Source organism: Notamacropus eugenii, chromosome 1 (assembly GCF_028372415.1).
Source record: "Notamacropus eugenii isolate mMacEug1 chromosome 1, mMacEug1.pri_v2, whole genome shotgun sequence".
NCBI lineage: Eukaryota > Metazoa > Chordata > Mammalia > Diprotodontia > Macropodidae > Notamacropus > Notamacropus eugenii.
This window is the reverse complement of record NC_092872.1, coordinates 418,676,985-418,698,112: the sequence shown is the minus strand read 5'-3', so window position 1 is coordinate 418,698,112 and position 21,128 is coordinate 418,676,985. Positions and strand designations below refer to the sequence as shown.

Here is a 21,128-nt window from a genome sequence, read left to right as displayed (position 1 = left end):
CAATAGTCCTGTGAGGTCAGTAACGTCAGTATTATCCCCATTTTACAGATGTGGAAACTAAGGTGTATTGTCACATAGATAATAAGTGTTAGAGAGAGTTCAGACGTAAGCATCCTGATTCCAATCCCTGCCCCTTCCATGATGCCTAAAGGAGCTAAAATGCCGTTTCTGGAGACAAGATAAGAAAAATTAAGTTGGTAACTATAGCTGTAAATAGCGTCCCCTGCTCATGAGGAAATGCCATTATACCCAAAGTACCCATCCACCAGAAATATGCTGTTTTTATTGGCTAGAAAGAATGAGGAAGAAGGCCCTCAATAAGGGCATACTCCAGCGGTTTAGCACTGCAGCAGTGAATGGACCTTGGTTCTACAGCCAGTTCACTGGGTCTAGTTCACTATGTGTCCTGAGTAAGTTCTTTACTTCTCTGACATCAAATTTCTCCCATCTAGAAAATAAGGCATTTGAACTAGTTTTTCTAGTGGGGCCTTTCCAACTTTTAACCCATTGTCATGCTATGATTTGTTTTAAAAATGAAATGAGGCAGCAGATTTTTGTAACCTCTTTGTAAAGCTGATTGTAGTGAATGAAGACAACTGTTTTGAGGATGTGTGTCTGTTGTTATTTCATTCGCCGACCTGCTGGGGCTACGTGTGCCAAGCAGGAAGTGAAACTGAGGAGCTCTAAACATGAAACTGACTAATATGACTGCCACCCAAACAGCAGGAAGAACAGTGAGTCAGTAGTGTGAGTGGGTGCAGCATGTGCTCCTCAGGGGAATTATATTCTGATTTACCATCTGCTGCCAAGGCAGTTCCTCAGCACCTCCCTGCAGTTTTCTCATGGTTACCTGCAAGACTCATCAAGCAGGTTTGGGACTGCCCTGTGGCCCTTTAATAGCCAGGTCATTTGGAGAGTGTGTGGGTGACTGCACACACAGTTTGTAAAGTGGATCAGGCGATTTGGTCCCTATCACCCTCCTTTTCTTATTTGCCTCCCAAAGTTGGATAAACATGTTGATTCTTATGTTTAAACTGAAAAGGATATAATAATAATTTTCTTTGCTTCTCTGCTCCACACCTTTGATTTTCGTTCTTTTGCTTCCTGACCCTGATCCTCATTCCTCAGTTCATCTTACTAGTAGTAAGAGTCGTCCTCATAACAATAAGAACAAAAATATTTACATTTATCCTCATAATACTTCTGTGAAACAGGTAGTGTATGTGTATATTTTCCCCCATATTACAGATGAGATCCCTGAGCCTCAGAGAGGACAATGAGTTTTCCAAAGTCACACTAGTAGTTGAATTTAAACTCCAGTGTAGGTCTTTAGTGCTCTTTCTATAATATCACACTGTTTCTTGTATGTATATGATACATTTATAGTGCCCTATTGTACAAATTCGTGGGGATATACGTGTTTCTTCCTTTATAATGCAGAGTACTGTTATACCACATGGCATTCTCAAGGATAAGGATGGAAGAGATGTTGGAATAAACATGTTTTAAGATCTGAAAACTGATTAAAAGCCAGATTCTGCCTTGTAGATTGATGAGTCACATGAGAGTTGCTGGTGAGGTTTCTGGGAGCCCCTCCGATGCTAATGAACTGTCTCACTGGCTTTCTGAGCTATATTTTGTTTTTGTTTTATTTTGTTTTAGTTTGGACTGAGAGTGACTGTGAGCTTCTCAGCACCAGGGCCTATGAAGACACTTGCTTAGAATGTTATGTTTGTGACATCACCACATGATGGCCAGTGGCTTCTTTTTTTTCTTGACGCTTTAGATTTAACTCTTTAGTTTTATGGCTAGAAGTTGCTAGAAGTCTTTAAGCCAGTGGCATACATCTGAAACTGAGGAGTAGTTTTAAATTTTGTTTAAAAAAACAACCTTTACTTTTTTCTCCTAAGAGAACAAGTATGCACAGTCAAGCAAAATAAATTCCTGCATTGACCATGTCGGAAGATAATACGCCTTTGCAGCACTTTGAGTACCTGAAGGTTGATTGCATTTGGCCTATTTTGTTTTTGCCCAGAAAGCTTTCCTGAATTTTCACCCTTTTTAGTTTTTATGGGTGCCACCTAGTGGTTGGAATGTGCTGTGTCATGTACACTCCACGCTCAGCTTTTGGCCTGGATCTCTTGGCCCTCTGGTGCTTCTGGATTATCAAGGGACTGTGGGAAAATTTTGTTTTTGTTTTTGTTTTTTTAAGGGTAAAATATCTTCCAATTAGTTAATCAACAAATACACAATAGCAGTAATAGCTGACACTTTCGTAGTGCTTTAAAGGTTACAAGGCACTTTTCCTACATTCCTGGGAATGTAGGCTCTGTTATCCCAGATGGAAAAATTGAATCAAAGAAAAGTTGAATGACTTTTGCTTAGTTATACAGCTAGTAGATGTTCAGCCAGGACTTGAACTCTGATCACCTGTCTCCTTGTGACCCACAGAATGAAGTCCAAATGTCTTAGTCTGGCATTTAAGGCTTTTTATGATTTGGCCCCCATCTATCCAGTTCAATGAACATTTATCTTCATTATTATGAGCTTAGTTGTATAAATGACCTTAGATAGCATGTAGTTCCACCTCTTCATTTATGAACACTTCACTCTATAGAGAAAGTTAATAATGAAGATTGTGCCTGAAACTGCAAATCTGTTTCAGAGATTTATATAATATAAATTTGAGTATAAATGTTTTTCCCATTCGATATATAATAAATCCTGTTACTTTCAAAGATGTCCTATTAATATGTTTTCTTCTGAACTTCCTTTTGTTCATTTCTATGCATTTTTTAAAAATAATGCTTCCGTGACTTGCTTTTCTTTTTCCTCCCTCCCTTCCTCTCTCTTTCTCCTTTTTATTTCTTTATCTTTCTTTTCCTCTTCCTCTCCTTCTGACTTTCTTTTTCTCTCATTTTCTTCCTTCCTTCTTCCCTCCCTCTTTTTCCTTTCTTCCTCTTTCTAAATTTACCTCCTCCCTTCCCTCTCATCTTAATCTTTGTATAGGTAAGCAAACACTGGTGGCCAGAAGTTTTGACATCTTGCTGCGAGCCTTGGGGTTGCTTTTTTTTTTTTGTAATTGATAGTTACTCATTCGTTGTTGGCTCCAGAAGTCTGGAGTGACTGGTGCCAACATGGCCTTCCTGAACCAAGCCTATTGCACTTGGGCATCCTTGATTCCCTATGTCTTTAATGGGGCCTTCCTTTTAAGTCTTTTTTTAAAGTTTCACCAGGGCTCAAAGAGATTCTGTGAGGACATTGTATCCCGTTTATAAAACATATCCCATCTCCCCCACTTGCAAAGAGTGAGGATTTAGCCCCATAAAAATAACTTTTTTCCCCTCAAAAGCTATGATGTATTGGCAGATTGACACCAGTCTCCAAACTTCTGGGCCACTGCCACCCAGATACAACAAGCAATCCCAGGGCTCTTAGCAAGATGCCAACCCTTCTAGTTACTAAGGTTTGCTTATCTTTGCAAGAGAAGTGACTTCTTTTTGGCACCAGAAACATTAAAAGGGAACAGAACATTTCTAGAGTCTTAGAGATAGCTCTGGGCACCTGGGGCTATGAAGATGAGTTATTTCAGGCACTTAAGAAGGGCACGCAACAAGCTGCTTGTCAGTGGTCCAACCTTGATGCCCCACATAGGCAGGCCCTAGACTAGTCAAGAACAGCAAAGTCATTTGTTACTTACCCATGAGAGGTACTAGCAGGAGATACAAGTCACTCAGCTGAGATTTGAGAATCTTGTGGTTGAGAGAAAAACTCCCCTCAACTCATAGCACCTGATACAGGCAGATTCCACCCAGGTTAGCCAGGGATTGTGTTTTGCCCCAGGGAGTGCTTCATTCTTTCTCATAATTCATTTGGGTGTTGTTTACGTGTCTGGCTGTTCCAAAGAGAGGGTTGAATTATCAGCTAAGAAAGAATAAGGACTTTTTCAGGGGAGGCTGGGCCTAGGTCATAGAATTAATCAATAAAAATTTATTAAGCACTTAAGCCAATCTTTGTGCAAAGTGCTGAGGACACAAAGAGGCAAAACACAGTCCCTACCCTAATGGAACTTATCAGGGAATTAGTATTTTTAGCCTACCAAAACTAGTGAAAGAAAAATTATTCCTGCATTACCATTGGTTGGGGAAGTCCTTACTGAACATCATATTTTGGTATATTTGTGGCCTCAGGAATTATTCTTTTTAATATCAAATTAATGTAGGACCTCTGAGTCCAAACTTCTGTCTGAAGTTGGATTATTAGATGATGAAATTGCTATTTTTTAGAACTGTCTTATGTCATTCAGCCTCTGTTTCAACACTTTCTAGTGACAGAGAACTCACTCATCTACAAGGTGACCTATTCTAATTTTGAGCAGTTCTAGGTCTTGCTAAACATTCTAAATTAAATCATTCAATCCTCACTTAACATTTCAGACCTGCTTGTGATCTTAGACAGGCTCCAGCTTATGAATGCCCTTACTTAGGTTTAGACCCAGAACTGATAAAATCATCTAGATGTGGTCTGACCTTCCTTACTCTGGAGTGTAGATTTCTATAAATTACGCGTAGTAACTGCTTTCTCAGCCAGCTGTAGCTTTAGTGACTGGATTCATACCTGGACTTCAGTAAATCAACCTACAAGGTTGGAATACACCAGCTTGGAAAGTTATTGACAAAGAATGGTGCCTCTGAGGGAGATTTGTCTTTTATGACATATGAGGTAGTACACCTTAACCACCCTCTCTTTTCTCCACCCTTCCACAAAGTATGGATTAATTCTCGGCTGCTTGTGCTAATTTTGACCCAATAATTAACACCAAGAAAACACAGGTGCTTTATCAGTCCCCTCCACACAATCCATACATGGAACCATTGGTTATAATAAATGGAGAGGTTTTGAATGCTGTGGATAAGTTCATTTACCTTAGTAGTATACTTTACAGGGATGTATGCATAGATAATGAGGGACACATGCATTGCCAGAGCTAGCTCAGCGTTTGGGAGGTTCCAAAGGAAAGTATGGGAGAGAAGAGGTATTGGACGGACTACCAAGCTGAAGGTCTACAGAGCCATTGTGCTGACCTCAATGTTGTATGCCCGTGAAACCTGGACAATGTACCAGCGCCATGCCAGGAAGCTGAATCACTTTCATTTGAATTGTCTTAGGAAGATTCTAAAGATCACCTGACATGATAAGGTACCAGATGCTGAGGTCTGTACTCAAACTAAACTGCCAAGCATTCAAACTTTGCTTCAAAGAACGCAACTCTGATGGGCTGGCCATGTTGTTTGAATGTAAATGTACCCTTGCCAAAAAGACAGTTTATGGAGAGCTCACACAGAGCAAGCATTCACATGGTGGTCAGAGGAAGCGATACAAGGACACTCTCTAGGTGTCTTAAGAAATTTGGGATTGATTTGTGTGACATGGGAGACATTGGCACAGAACCATTCAGCATGATGTGCCCACATCAGAGGAAGTGCTGTGCTCTATGAGCAAAGCAGAATTGAAACAGCTTAGAGGAAATGCACAATGCGCAAATTTGGAGTTTCCACCTCAAATGTTCACATGTACTATTTGTGCCCAACCTGTGGTAGAGCATTCTGAGCTTGTATTGGTCTGATTGGCCCCAGCTGGACTCATTGAAACTTGAGTCTAGCATAGTGATATCATTTTGGTCCTCTTGGAGAATGAAGGACAACAACCAATCTCCAAAGAACAGGCACATTCTGGAAAGCAATTTGGAACTATGCTCAAAGGGCTATACAACCATGCATATCCTTTGACTAAGCAATACCACTACTAGGTCTTTATCCCAAAGGGATAAAAAACAGAAAGGAAAAGGACCTATATGTACAAAAATATTTATAGCAGCTCTTTTTGTGGTGGTTAAGAACTGAAAACTGAAGGGATGCCCCTCAATTGGGGAGCAGCTGAACAAGCTGTTGTATATGATTGTAACGGAATACTATGGTACTTTAAGAAATGATGAGCAGTATGCTCTCAGAAAAACAAGAAAAGACTTAAATTAACTGATGCAAAGTGAAGTGAGCAGAACCAAGAGAACATTGTACATAGTAACAGCAATACTCTATGATGATCAACTGTGAATGACTTAGCTGTTCTCAGCAATACAATGATCCAGGATAATTCCATAGGATGTATGATGAAAGGTGTTGTCTATCTCCAGAGAAAAGAACTAGTAGAGCCTGAATGCAGATGAAAGTTAGTTTTTCTTTCCTTTTTTAAATTTTTCTTGTTTTTTGTCTGTTTTCTTTTACAGAACATGACTTACATGGAAATGTGTTTTGCATGACTACAAATAAATAAACTGTGTCAGATTGCTTGTCTTTTCTTTTTTCTTTTTTTATATTTTCAATTTGTATTTTTTAATAATTATTTTATTTGTTTTCGGTGTTCAGTGTTATATATGTGTGTGTGTGTGTGTGTGTGTGTGTGTGTGTGTGTGTGTATATATATGAGATTTTTTCCCACTCTCTCCTCCTTCTTCCCCCCTCCCTCCCCATAGCCTCCTCAAGATGGTGTGCAATCTTACATAGGTTCTACACATACATTCCTATTAAATACAGTTCCACCTTAGTCATGTTAAATAGAAGAATTAAAATGAATGGGAGAAACCATAAAACAAAACGAAACATAACACAAAAGAAAATGATATGCTTCATTCTGTGATCCAATTCCATAGTTCTTTCTCTGGATATGGAAGGTATTTTGCCTCAAAAGCCCATTGGGAACTTTATAAGTCCTTGCATTGCTATAAAGGACTAAGTCTGCCAGAAAAATTCCTCACACACTGTGTGGCTGTTACTGTGTACAGAGTTCTCCTGCTTCTGCTCCTTTTGCTCAGCATCAATTCATATAAGTCTTTCCAGGCCTCTCTGAAGTCTTCCTGTTCATCGTTTCTTATAGCACAATAGTATTCTATTACATTCATATACCACAACTTGTTCAGCCATTCCCCAGTTGATGAGCATCCCCTTGATTCCAGTTTTTGGCCACCACACAGAGAGGTGCTATAAATATTTTTGTACATATGAGACCCTTTCCCATTTTTATGATCTCTTTGGGATACAGTCCTAGAAGCGATATTACGGGGTCAAAGGGTATGCACATTTTTGTAGCCCTTTGGGCATACTTCCAAATTGCTTTCCAGAATGGTTGGATCAGCTCACAGCTCCACCAACCATGAATTAGTGTTCCAACTCTCTCACATCTTCTCCAACATTTATCACCGTCCTGTTCTGTCACGTTAGCCATTCTGATAGGTGTGATGTGATACATCAGTTGTTTTGATTTGCATCTCTCTAATCAATAGTGATTTAGAGCATTTTTTCATATGACTATAGATAGCTTTAATTTCTTCCTCTGAAAATTGCCTTTTAATATCCTTTGACAATTTATCAATTGGGAAATGACTTGTATTCTTGTAAATTTGATTCAGCTCTCTTTGTATTTCAGACGTATCACAGACACTAGTTGCAAAAATTCTTTTCCAATTTTCTGCTTCCCTCCTAATCTTGGTTGCATTGGGTGTGTTTGTGCAAAAACTTTTCAAGTTAATGTAATCAAAATTATCCATTTTACACTTAGTCAAAAGTTTCTCCATTCTCCATAAATCTGACAAATGCGCTATTCCTTACTCCCCTAATTTGTTTATGTATCAATCTTTATACCTAGATCATGTATCCATTTGGACTTTATTCTTTTGTATGGTGTCAGGCATTGGTCTATGCCCAGTTTACACTACACTCTTATCTAGTTTTCCCAGCAATTTTTTTTCTTTCTTTTATTTTAAGTTTTCAACATTTCCACAAAATTTTGAGTTCCAAACTTTCTCCTTATCTCTCCCCTCCTCCCACCCCAAAGTGCTGAGCATTCTAATTACCCCTACCACCAATCTGCCCTCCCTTCTAACATACTTCCCTTATCCCCATCTTCTCTTTTGTCCTTTAGGGTAAGATAAAGTTCTATACCCCATTACCTGTATTTCTTGTTTCCCAGTTGTATGCAAGAACAGTACTCAAGAGTTGTTCCTAAAACTTTGAGTTTCAACTTCTCCTCCTTCCTCCCTCCCCACTCATCCCCATTGGGAAGGCAAGTAATTCAATATAGGCTATATATGTGTAGTTTTGCAAATGACTTCCTTAATAGTCATGTTATGTAAGACTAACTATATTTCCCTCCATCCTGTCCTGTCCCCCCATTTCTTCTATTCTCTCTTTTGATCTTGTTCCTGCCCAAGAGTGTTGACTTCTAATTGCTGTCTCCTCCCATTGCCCTCCTTTCTATCATCCTCTCCACCCTGCTTATCCCCCTCTCCCCCAGTTTCCTGTATTTTAAGATGGTTTTCATACCAAAATGAGTGTGCATTTTATTCCTTCCTTGAGTCAAATGTGATGAGAGCAAGCTTCACATTTTCCCTCTCACCTTCCCCCCTTTTCCCTCCATTGAAAAGGCTTTTTCTTGCCTCTTTTATGAGAGATAGTTTGCCCCATTCCATTTCTCCCTTTCTCTTCCCAATATATTCCTCTCTCATCCCTTAATTTCATTTTTTTAGATATGATCCCTTCCTATTCAACTCACCCTGTGCTGTGCTGTGTGTGTGTGTGTGTGTGTATGTGTGCATAATCCCAACTACTCAGGTACTGAAAAAAGTTTCAAGACTTACAAATATTATCTTTCCATGTAGCAATGTAAACAGTTCATCTTTAGTAAGTCCCTTATGACTTCTCTTTGCTGTTTACATTTTCATGCTTCTCTTCATTCTTGTGTTTGAAAGTCACATTTTCTTTTCAGCTCTGGTCTTTTCGGCAAGGATGCTTGAAAGTCCTCTATTTCATTGAAACACCATTTTTTCCCCTGAAGTATTATACTCAGTTTTGCTGGGTAGGTGATTCTTGGTTTTAGTCCTAGTTCCTTTGACTTCTGAAATATCATATTCTAAGACCTTCGATCCCTTAATGTAGAAGCTGCTAGATCTTGTGTTATCCTGATTGTACTTCCACAGTACTCAAATTGTTTCTTTCTAGCTGCTTGCAATACTTTCTCCTTGGCCTGGTAACTGGAATTTGGCTACAGTGTTCCTAGGAGTTTCTCTTTTTGGATCTCTTTCAGGAGGTGATCGATAGATTTTTTCAATATTTATTTTGCCTCCTGATTCTAGAATGTCAGGGCAGTTTTCCTTGATAATTTCCTGAAAGATCATGTCTAGGCTCTTTTTTTGATCATGGCTTTCAGGTAGTCCCATAATTTTTAAATTGTCTCTCCTAGATCTATTTTCCAGGTCATTTGTTTTTCCAACAAGATATTTCACATTATCTTCTATTTTTTCATTCTTTTGGTTTTGATTTTTGATTTCTTGGTTTCTCATAAAGTCATTAGCCTCCATCTGTTCCATTCCAATTTTTGAAGAACTATTTTCTTCAGTGAGCTTCTGAACCTCCTTTTCCATTGGCTAATTCTGCTTTTTAAAGCATTCTTCTCCTCATTGACTTTTTGAACCTCTTTTGCCAGTTGAGTTAGCCCATTTTTAAAGGTGTTATTTTCTTCAGCATTTTTTTGGGTCTCCTTTAGCAAGGTGTTGACGCACTTTTCATGCTTTTCTTGCATCTCTCTCATTTCTCTTTCATTTTTTCCTTCACCTCTCTTACTTGATTTTCAAAATCCTTTTTGAGCTCTTCCATGACCTGAGACCATTGATTATTTATTTTGGATGTTTGGGATACAGAAGCCTTAACTTTTATGTTTTTCCCTAATGGTGAGCATTGTTCTTCCTTATCTGAAAGGATGGGAGAAGATATCTCTTCACCGCGAAAGTAACCTTCTATAGCCTTATTTTTTTCCCTTTTTTGGGCATTTCCCCAACCAGTTACTTGACTTTTGGGTCCTTTATCAAGAGGAAGGTGTGCTCTGGGGTTCTGTAAGATCTCAGTTCCTGCAAGGTGCCACAATCAAGCATGTACACTGGTCTGGGAGCAACTAAAAACTTTTGTGCCCAGAATCTGAGTAGTAATTTCTTTTCCAAAACCACCTGGCCTCCAGTTACACCAAGCCAGCACTGGGGGGTCAGGGCCACAAGGTTGAGGTAAGGATCAGTTGCTCAGTGCCCACAGGGGTTTTATGATACAACAATGGATGAGGGCTGCTGTGGGGGCTGCTGTGGGAGCTGCTGCTGCCGCCTCCTGAGTCCTCCCTTTACGGCCAGCTGAAAAAACCCTCTCACTGACCTTTGGCTAACAGCCGATACTGTTCCAGGGGATTCTGCCCTCCCCACCCTCCTCCCCAGCCTGCTCAGGTCCTCCTCCTGGGTGCTGTGCCGCCTTTCAGGTCACCCTGAACTGGAAATTTCTTCCACTCCGTTGTTTTGTGGCTTCTGCTGCTCTAGAATTTGTTGAGAGTCTTTCTTTACAGCTATTTTATGGGCTGTGGGGGAAGAGCTAGTGTATGTGCATCTTTCTACTCCGCCATCTTTGCTCCACCCCCCTTTCCCAGCAATTTTTGTTGAACGATGAGTTCTTATCCCAGAAGCTGGGGTCCTTGGTTTATCAAATAGTAGATTGCTACATTCATTGACTACTGTGTCTTGAGTACCTAACCTATTCCACTAGTCTACCCCTCTGTTTCTTAATTGCTTGTCTTTTCAATAAGGTGGGGAGGGGAGGAAGGGAGAGGATTTGGAACACAAAACTGAAAAAAAAAGAATGTTAAAATTGTTTTTATGTGTTACTGGGAAGAATAAATATTAAATAAGAAAAAAAAGAACAGGCAAGAGATTTGTTGCTTGACTGTAAATGTTAGTGTTGTTTATTTTTGCAGTCCTTCGGAACATCTTTTTCCTCTCCTGTGTGATGATTGTCTGCTCCCTGCTTTTTCCAGTTTTATGGCATCTTTGGATTTATGCAGGAAGTGCTAACTCCAATTTCTATTATGCCATCACGCTGACATTCAATGTTGGGCAGGTGAGTTATGGGGGGAAGAACGTATTGGGAAATAGCATATAGTGGCCATGAACCTATGAGGAAAACCTACTACTTCAGCTACATACAATCCTTTTGCTCTGTTGATGGACACTTTGGATGGTTATGCCCTACATTCATCGACTAGAGTTTACCTGGTCAGATATCGTTTTGCATTTTAAGGCCTTCATGATAACCAGTTGGGCCATTTAAATAGCCACTTATCCTAACCTAAGCATTTCCTATGGATTAATGACTGATAGGGAATATGGATGACTGGAGTCACTGACTATGGTCATTAATCCCTTTAGAAAACATTTGCCTTAAGGGTTATATTAGTGAATGATGGAGCTAGTATTGTTACTTGCTATAGTACTTACAGAAGATTATTGTCTGGCACAGACATTATCTTTGGATACCAGACGCTGGGTCTCCATTTGAGAGGAGGAAGGGTGATTTCAAGCCTGAAGGTCTAGTAGGATTTAGTCAGAGAGTGTACTCCAGCATCTTTGCCAAGAAAACCCCAAATCACAGAGATTCAGACATGACTGAAAAAACTGAACAAGACCTACAAAATATTTATTTCTTCAATGTACTGTTTCTTGGTGTCAGGTACCCCTAGACTCCCCAGCAAAGGAATGTCTAGATTTATCCTTATTCCTCCTCAGCTATTAGCATTGTATCTCTGGGACTTAGGAACACTAGTTTTTGTTTGTTTTGGTTTTTTTTACTACTACTAGTTTGATTCTTTCTGAAAGAGAGATACTCTTTTTTGCTGGAAGCGGACTTGCCTGACCTTTTGTTAGCAGTTGCTTGAGCCTGAGGACTTTATTTGGTACTGGCTGTCGGTCAATTCTGTGGCTTACCAGTAATCTAGTTATTTTCTACAAGCTAGCCTGGCTCCCAACAGTGAAGTTGAGAATGCTGTTGAAGTGGGAAATAGTGAGGACAGTGGCAGAGGTTGAGAGAGAAATGGGGGAAATAAAGGCTAAGGGAATGACCTAAATCATTTAGTCAGTGACACCCTTGCCTTCAATTTTCGGGTCCCCCTTCTTCTGCCTAGGGGTTGCCTCCTTTGTACATCAATTGTACATTGTAGTATCAATTCACAATTCCTTTGCTGTTATCAGTGATTAGAGTGAATCTAGTGTAGTGACAGTTTTTCTGTGTGTGTGTGTTGGACTCTGTGCTGGGGAATGTGGGTAGTTTAAGAGAAACTAGACAAATGTGGTCCCTTCCTTTAGTTTAATTGGGAGCACAATGCAGGAAATCTGAATGTTAACAAAAATGTGAATGATAGCTTAGGGCAATAATAGAAGAAATGCCACAAGGTTATACACAAGTGCTGTTAGAGTTATACTGCTAGTAATTGCTGTAGAGAGGCAGAGGAAGTAAAAAGCTATGTGCTAGTGAAATTGGGAGTCTTCCTAGAGAAGGCATGTCTCCTGTTTGGCTAATCTGGACCTCTACTCCAGACCTGGTACAGGGCTCCTGCTTGTGTCTGCCCCGTGTGCCATTGCTTGCAGTTTCTTACCTGCTCTCCTTGGGGGGAGTTTGTCTCAGCTGAGAAGAGAGTGAGCAGCTCCTCTGTGTTAGTAACTAAGACTTTGTTCTGTTTGCAGTTATTGGGCCTTCAGATCCCCTCATACCCAGCAGGGCCAGTTTTCAAGGGCATGCACATGTGTATGGTGTATGTATGTATGGTGTATCTCCAGTAAAGCAGGACAGCATGATCTCAAACATGGTCATGTCCTCCTGATAGATGACTCTCAGGTATTCTGAGCTCACCTCAGTGTGTCTGAAAGCAGTTTCATCATTCTTGAAATAGATGGCTGGTGAGGAAAAGGGGTTGCTCTTTCTGAAAAGAGACAATGGCCGGATACACTTTGGCATTCCTTGTGCTTATTGACAAAGAAGGATCTTTTCTGTGTAGTCCTCAAATGCAGTCATTTTCTCTCCATTTTAAGAGATTCGGCTGCTCTTGGGCCACAATACCTGTAGAAGCCTTACTCTGAGTATGACAAGGAATAGGATTTGAAGCCCAGTTGAAAAGAACCAGATCTCTTAGGACAGGCATGCCTGTATTTCTTGTCTTGAATTTTTGTATAATTTTTTTTGTATAATAATATCTCATCATCATCATCAGAATGGTAGAGTCAGTAGTCAGTGAGCATCTGTTCAGCACCAATTATGTGAGAAGCACTGTGCTAAGTCCTAGGAATACACAAAAAGGCAAAAGACAGTCCCTGCCCTCAAGGAGCTCATGCTCTAATGGGAGAGCAAAAAGCAAACAAATATGGACAAATAATCTATATACAGGATAAATAGGAAACAATAGAGGAAAAGCATTGGAATTAAGAGGGGTTGGGAAAGGCTTCCTGTTAGTGATAATTTGAAGGAACCCAGGGAAACCAATAGGTGGAAATGAGGAAGAACATTCCAAGCATGAAGGACAGCTAGAGAAAATGTCTAGAACCAAAAGATGGATTGTCTTGCTCATGGAACAGAGAGGCCAGTGTCATTGGTCAAAGAGTATGTGGTAGGAAGTGAGATGTGAGGAGACTGACAATGTGTATGTGGGGGTAAGGCTAGATTATGAAGGGCTTTGAACACCAAACAATAGAATTTTATATTTTATCATGGAGGTAATAGGGAGTAATTGTAGTTCAATAAGAAGGGGGTGTGACATGATCAAACCTATGCTTTAGGAAAATCACTTTGGTGGCTGAAAGGAGAGGATAAAGTGAAGTGAGAAGACACTTAAAGCAGACAGACTTGCCAGCAGGCAGGAGGACATAAGGGCCTGTACCAGAATGGTAGCAGTGTCAGAGGAGAAAAGGGGGCGTATCTGAGAGATGAGGCAAAGGTGAAATCGACAGGCCTTGGCAACAGATTGGTTGTAGGGGGGTAAGAGATAGTGAGGAATAGAGGATGACATGTAGCTTGTGAGGCTGGGAGATAGGAGGGTGGCAGCCCCCTCAACAGTAATAGGGAAGTTGGGAGAGTTGGATAGGGAGGCTTTAGGGGCAGAGATAATGAGTTAAGTTTTGGACATGTTGAATTTAAGATGCCTACTGGACATTCAGTTCAAGGTATCTTAAACACAGTTGGAGATGAGACTAGAGATGAGCAGAGAGGTTAGGTCCCGATACATAGATGTGAGAACAATCAGCATAGTGATAATAATTAAATATATAGGAGCTGATGAAATCACTGAGTAGCACAGAGAAAGAAGGGAGGAGGATTCAAAACAGATGCCTGTGGGACGCCTACAGTTAGAGGGCAATATCTGGGTGAGGATCTAGTTAGGAATCGTATAGTATAGGAGACTGAGAAGGTAGAAGGAGAACAATATGGGTTATCATTTATATCATCTCAAACTCATGTAGCACCTTTGTGCTACATGTACACATACATTATTTCATTTGAGTTTTCCAGCAGCTCTGTGAGGCAGGTAGTATAACTATTATTATTCCTATGGTAACCATGTGGAGTATTTGCTACGTACTGTGTGCAACTGAACAAACATACCAATTTTAGCTCTCATTGCTATTGGCATGTATGGATTTTTCAGAAATAATTAGAATTCCTGAGATTTTCTCTCTGATTGACTCCCTCTCCACTCTACCCCTTCCAGATCCCTCAGCCTAAAATAAAAATCACCTGTTCCTTTAGGGTTAACTTCCCTTCTCTTAATCCTAAACTGAATAATTGTAAATTTGGAATCTAAATAATTGTACAAGCCCATAACTTTAAAAGCAATTTCAGATAGCATAGGAATGCAAGTAAACATTTAACTGTATAGGCTCTGTGTGTGCCTGTGTGCTGTACATGTTGTATGTGTGTGCATGTGCATGTGCATGTGCATGTGTGTGTGTGAATTTTCCCTCTCCACATCCTCACTCACCCTTTCCTTCTAGTTGGAGGTTAAACAGAAAATAAATTGGTCAGTTACAGGGGGGAGTAGGGTTTCTTTCAGGCAGTGCTTGGGGAAACAAAGGGGGAAGATACGAGTTGTGAACCAGATTTAGTCATGTTATCAACCAGTCTGTTTTCCACTGCTCCTGTCTTCCTGCGTGCATCTTTTCCTGACTTTGTTCATGCTTTGCTGTTTGCTTTCTTTGCTTTGAGAGGCCAACACTCCTCCTCCTTCTTTGTCTTTTCTGGTAGGCTTCTCTGAATCTTGGTCTTATGACTTCTTGACATCCCCCGGAAAGTTCTACTGTCAAAAGGGTTCAGAAATTTGGGGAACTATGGATATTACCTTGGAGTTACCATTCTCACACCATTAAGTTTATATGGCAAAGGTCCCTGGGATCTTGGGATGAGGGGTTACATATATTTTACAGATGAAAAAAATCTGAAAGCCTCATAAAGGGGTAAGTGACTTGCCAAAGGTGGAATTGCTTGTCAGTGTTATACCAAGACTAGAACCCAGTTCTCTTCACCCCAGATCAGTGTTCTTTCCATTGCACTGTTCTGCTGCATGCTTAACTTTGCTCATTCTTAAAGTTCTTCAGTCTAGCAGATATACTGGCATAGTTTATAATAATGTGTACATCTTTGTAACATTGTATAGCAAGAAATCCTAGATGACCTTCTACTTATCCTGTGTTTTGCTGATTTTCTTTAGGAGACTTTGATCTTTAAAATCTTTTAAAAACCAAAACATTTTCATTCTACTTAATTGATACTATGTTCACAGCCATACCTGGATGGACATCTGGTTCTTCCTTTTATTTTACATAGAAGTGAACTTCTATATGAGAATATGAGAAATTATGGATTTCTGTGTACACAAAACTTTATTTAACCATCTTTGTTGTTTGATTTGATTGTTTCATTTACACCAATCGGAGAAATTGGTTTAATATAGTAACATACATTAGATTAGAGATAATCATAAGATCCTAGAGCTGGAAGGTATCTGAAAGGTCACCCAGTCTTAACCTTTATCCAGTAAAGGAATCGCCTTAGCATTTCGGTTAAGTGCACATGCAAGTCTCTTCCTTCTCCTTCCCATTCCCTGTATGAAGCCCATTCCATTGTTGGATAGTTCTGATTTGGAAGATGTTTATAGTTACTTAAAATCTGCATCCTCTATCCTCCATTCATTGGTTCTGTGCTCTGGACAGAAGGCCACTAATCTCTCTTCAGCATGACTGTGCTTTTGATATTTGAAGACCACTAATGGCTATCTCACCATCCTTCCCCCACTTTCCAAGTCTCATCTTTTCTAGGCTAAGCATTTATTCTGGAGTTCCTCTCCTCTCCCTTTCTCCTTCTTCCTTCCTTCCTTTCTTCCTTCCTTCCTTCCTTCTTTCCTTCCTTCCTCTCTTTCTGACTTTCTTTGTCTTATATCACCTTATTTTCTGAATATATCACACCCTTGCTTTCCACAATGACCCATCTCATGTAAAGCAGAATTAAAAAAAAGAAAGACAGAAAAGCAATTTAGTAAAATCAGCTATCACATCACCTGAATCTGACAGCATCCACAATATGGAATACATTTTCAAAATATTTCCCCCACAAACAGCTGCTATTTTCTGTTAAAGTCACTGCTACTTACTTAGCACTTTCCAAGGCCAAATCTTGCTGCCACAGGGCTTCTAGACTCAGAATACCAGTTACAATTGATGTACCACTCTTAGACCTTCCTGCTTGTTAATGGCTTTTTAATTAAAAGCTCCTTCAAACAAGTGACTTTAGGGACCCACTGGATGCAGACTGTGAGAGACAATCATTAAGTACCTGATACGTACCAAACACTGTGCTAAGCACTGGGCATACAAAAGAAAGGCAAAAAAGAGTCCTTGGTCTTTCAGACTTTCTATCCACCTTGGAAAGGAATGGAGATTCTTCATTTGTATCAAGGTGTAACATTGTGTGTGTGTGTGTTCATCCTTTGTTGCCGAAGAAGACCATGCCATCAGAGAAATGATGACATGACTTGTACTTGACTTTGTTTTGAGTGAGGGAGGGCTGTGCAGGTCTCCAGCCTCACTTCTTCTCCAGAGCCATCTGAATCTAGTGACCAGATATTCATCAGAATGACTGGAGATGACCTTGGATGAGGCAGTTGGGGTTAAGTGACTTGTCCAAGGTCACACAGCTAGTGAGTAGTGAGTGTCTGAGGGGAGATTTGAACTCAGGTCCTCCTGACTCCTGCACTGCTACTCTATCCCCTGCACCACCTAGCTGCCCTTAGGTGTATCATTAGTCATGCTCTCAAGGAAGAGTTGTTCCACACCTGTCATTTAGTCTTTTTAAAAAAAAAAAAGTTTTATTCATTCTTTTTGTTTTTACATCAGTTATTTACAAATGTACCATCTCTAAAGAAAATGGACTGCTCATATAGACTTTTATTCCTGGCAAGTTCCCAGGGTCATGAGAATTATTGTTGAATCACACTTTAATACTTAAAGGATCCATGATCTCCTCAGTATGGGGCCTCCCTTTGCTGATGGAGATTACAGTCTCCTTGTGCTTTTCCCGGAATCATCTTTAGAATAGCCACCCATTGCACTACTGTCCTCTGTTAATACTTTTGGATACCAGTGCAGCACTGGGGCTGTCTCATTTGTATTCTTCCTTCCCACTATAAGACTGGTTCAGCTCATTTGCTTTTCAAATATGTCCTTAATATGTTCAAATATGTCTTTTACTCCTTGCATACAAGTCTTCTTTGACAGTAGGCTGCTACCTTACATTCAGCATGCATATTTCCATTACCCTTTGGTTCCCCAACAGTTGTGATTTTTCTAAAATTGTAATGGTCCCAGATTGACAGCTGGTTTTTTTTTTTTAATGGAATTTTTGCAGCAGCCAGTTGCTTTGGATCATTAACTCCAATTCATAGTTTCCTAAGGAAATTCAGCCCAGCTTCTTCCTCTTGTTCAGTTCTGGACCATATGTAGTGCCTATCCAATATATTGAGGCATTCAATGTGTTGCCTGTTCAACTGTGTGCCATAGTCCAGGTCCAGGTAGTATGTGCCTTCCTGGCATATTTTGTTTTTCCTCTGTGGATAGCAAAGCCACTGTCTTTTAAGTAATCACTGAGAAGACTTTTTAGTGTTCCAGGGTTCTTTGTCTTTAGCTTAGTGTTCATCTATGAATATTGGTATCTGCAAAACCTAATCTTGAATCAAGAATTCATCTATTTTTTGGTGTTTATTCAGGATATGATATCCATGACAGTGTTGAAACATTGAGCTTTTATGTCCCCTTGTTTACTGACTTACTTGATGCCAATACTCAGCTCTTTGAACAAAGTCTTTCTTGGTGATTGTATCTGCCTTAAAACCTTGTGTGATTTTATGATTCTGTGGTATAGAAGACACCCTGTTGAAAGAAATTCTCTCAAGCTGCATTTGGCTGTTCTGAGTCAAGTGCTTTTTTGAAATCCACAAACAATAAAGAAAAACATTGTGTGTGTCACCCATCCCTCTCAGTTAATGTCTGTAGTCTTCTGCAGAAAATGGTTTCCAGAAACCTGTTTGCTTCTCATATTTTTATTGATGCCCTTAATATATGCATATATTGTCCTTGTAAAGATTTTAAAATGATGAAAAAGAAGCATGAGGAGCAGTAGGTGCTCGTGTCTTTTTGTTTGTCCCCTTATTTTGTTAAGGGTAGTGTCGGATCTTTTCTAGTTTTTTGGAGTCACCTTGGAGATACTTTAAAAAGTTGATCCCTTTAAAAGTACGTTGACTCTAGCATTATGTTTGGCATGCTGAATCATCATACAAGATGAAAATGGACAAACGACCTAAATTAAAGATTTTTTTTTTTTAAATTGGAGTGCAGCTGAAGTGATTGCATTCTTCTGTACGAAGAATTCTTTGTGTATTAGGTAGAGCACCATGTACAGGAATGATTCAGGCGCTCCTCAGAAGCATTTATTAAGCTTCTTTCTGCACGTGGTACTAATTATTTGCTAATTACCACTGTGTAGCAGTGAAGAAGCTTTGTTTCAGAATCTGGTGGAGGAGTAGGACAGGAAAAGAGGAGGCCCTCCATGGGGGGTGCAGCAGCCAGAGAGGGTAGTAGCTCAGCTGGTCGGAAATGCCTGTCGGACTATGAAGCCAGGTGGGAACTGTTTCTTTTCTATTTGCCAGTCCTGGGGCGGGGGCTGCACACTTAATATCAGAGTTTATAACATCATTTATAAATTCACTTGTGAAACAGGAACAGCTTCCTGTTTAACTCCAGAGAATAGCTCTCAGAGAAAAATATGATCTATCATGTCGGAGTGGGAATTTTTTTTTTTCTGTTAAGAGTCATTGACACATCAGGGATAAAAACTAGTCAAGGACTACATGTAAGTAGAAAGCAATATAATTTAACTTTTATGAAAAAATGAAATGTTCAGTTCATCTACTTATTATAAACTTAGTAACTGTCAGCAGCAAATCAACCACACAAAACAAGGGGCAAAATCTTACCCATATTCCTAAGCTATTAAAGCAAAAACAAGAAAATTCATGAATAACAGACAAATAAATGAGATACTTTTGTTTTATATCCTTTAGACCTTTCTGAAATCCTGCCACCTTTGACCTAGCTTTCCTTCTTTTTCCAAAATGTAGTTGCATACAGCTCTGGCACTCCTAATTTTACTCTGACATCCTATAGATCTTTCCATATATCCTTCTACTTTTTGGCATTGTGATATTCTATTACAATATACTGAATATTTTACTTAGGTATTTTGGTTTTTTACATCCCCATCCCTACCTATTCCTTCCCTAGAGCATCCTCTCATATTAAAACACACACACAATATAACGTCAAAAATACATTTAAGCAAAATTGTCTGGTATAGTAACTGTCTTTAACAAAATATACAACATTCCATACCACTATATTTTTACCAAGAAGAAAAAAAAGTATTTTCCAGTATTAGTCATCTGGAACCAGTATTTGTCATTTCATTAGATCTTATTTCCTGTCTTTTAGTATTGTCTTCATTAACATTACTGTAGGCATGAGTATTTAATTTTTCCTGGATCTGATTTCTTCATTCTGTATTAGTCCATATAAATCTCATGTGACTCTGAATTTCTCATATTCATTGTTCCTTACAGTAAATAATATTCCATTACATTCATGCTCCCCATTTGTTTAGCTATTCCCCAGGCAATGGACGCTTACTTCATTTTGTCTTTTGCTGACATAAAAATTTCTGCTACAGTTATTTTTGTTTTATATATATATATATATATATATATATGTCTGTGTATATGAAGACCTTTCTTTCTATCATTGTCCCCTCCTTGGGGTATATGCATAGTAGTAAGATTGATGGGTTGGAGAATATGAGTAATAGTAATTTTTTTGGTATTCCAAATTAGTTTTCAACAGTTCTACCAATATTGTCTTAATGTGCTTGTCTTCCCTGAAGCCCCTTCAGTATTCAGTTTGATTCACTTCATGTAGTATTTTTGTCTTTTATCATCCTTGCCAATTTGATGGGCATGAGGTTATACCTTAGTTTTTAATTTTGCATTTTCTTTATTAGTTACACAGGGAAATTTTTCATGTTTGTTGACAGATGGCATTTTTTCTTTTGAAAACTTGTTCAAATCCTTTGACTAGGAATCTATTATGTTAATGTGCCATAATGTAGTCAGTTGTTTGTTGGTTATATATTTCCTGTTTTTTCTATTACAGAGAGAGCAGCTTTGAATATTTTTGTACAGATAGATCCCTTTTTCCTCTTTTATCATGTTTTTTGGAATAGAAAAGGCAATGGAGACATGGGGTCACAAGGTCTAATGGATTTTGTGACATTGCTTGTCAATCTGCCCTCAAGTTTATGTTCTGCTAAATTAAAAAAGAAATACAAAACTTTAATCAGTTAATACAACGAATAATAGAGCATATTGTTTATTTTTATAGCCCCAAAATTGTTGCCATAAGTATGGTGGCAAACAAATGAAATTAGCTGGGAGTTAGTTAGATCTAACCAGGGATTTCTCTAAAATCCCACCCCACTTCTTCATGTTGGGGAGGCCCACTGTGTTGACAGCTTCTCTTTGAGATTGTCAGCTTCATGAGAGCAGCAATTGTGTCTTATTTATCTCTTTATTTCCACCAGTGCTAAGAAGCATAGTTCTAGGTATATAGCTTTGCTTTTTTTCCT

At 39.2% G+C, this 21,128-nt stretch overlaps 1 protein-coding gene across 3 annotated transcripts in view; it reads left to right on the top strand.

Annotated features, from left to right (window-relative positions):
• The window catches only part of PIGU (phosphatidylinositol glycan anchor biosynthesis class U), a 107,756-nt gene that overhangs the window by 84,305 nt on the left and 2,323 nt on the right, over positions 1-21,128 (top strand). Inside the window, exon 11 of one of the 3 annotated variants that reach the window (XM_072631311.1) lies at positions 10,840-10,982. The exons of 1 other annotated variant lie outside the window; for it this stretch is intronic. In XM_072631311.1, the coding sequence (XP_072487412.1) occupies positions 10,840-10,982 (143 nt within the window). Of the gene's footprint in view, positions 1-10,821; positions 10,983-21,128 lie in introns of all 3 variants that reach the window. One more of the 3 variants, XM_072631310.1, reaches the window with a different exon arrangement.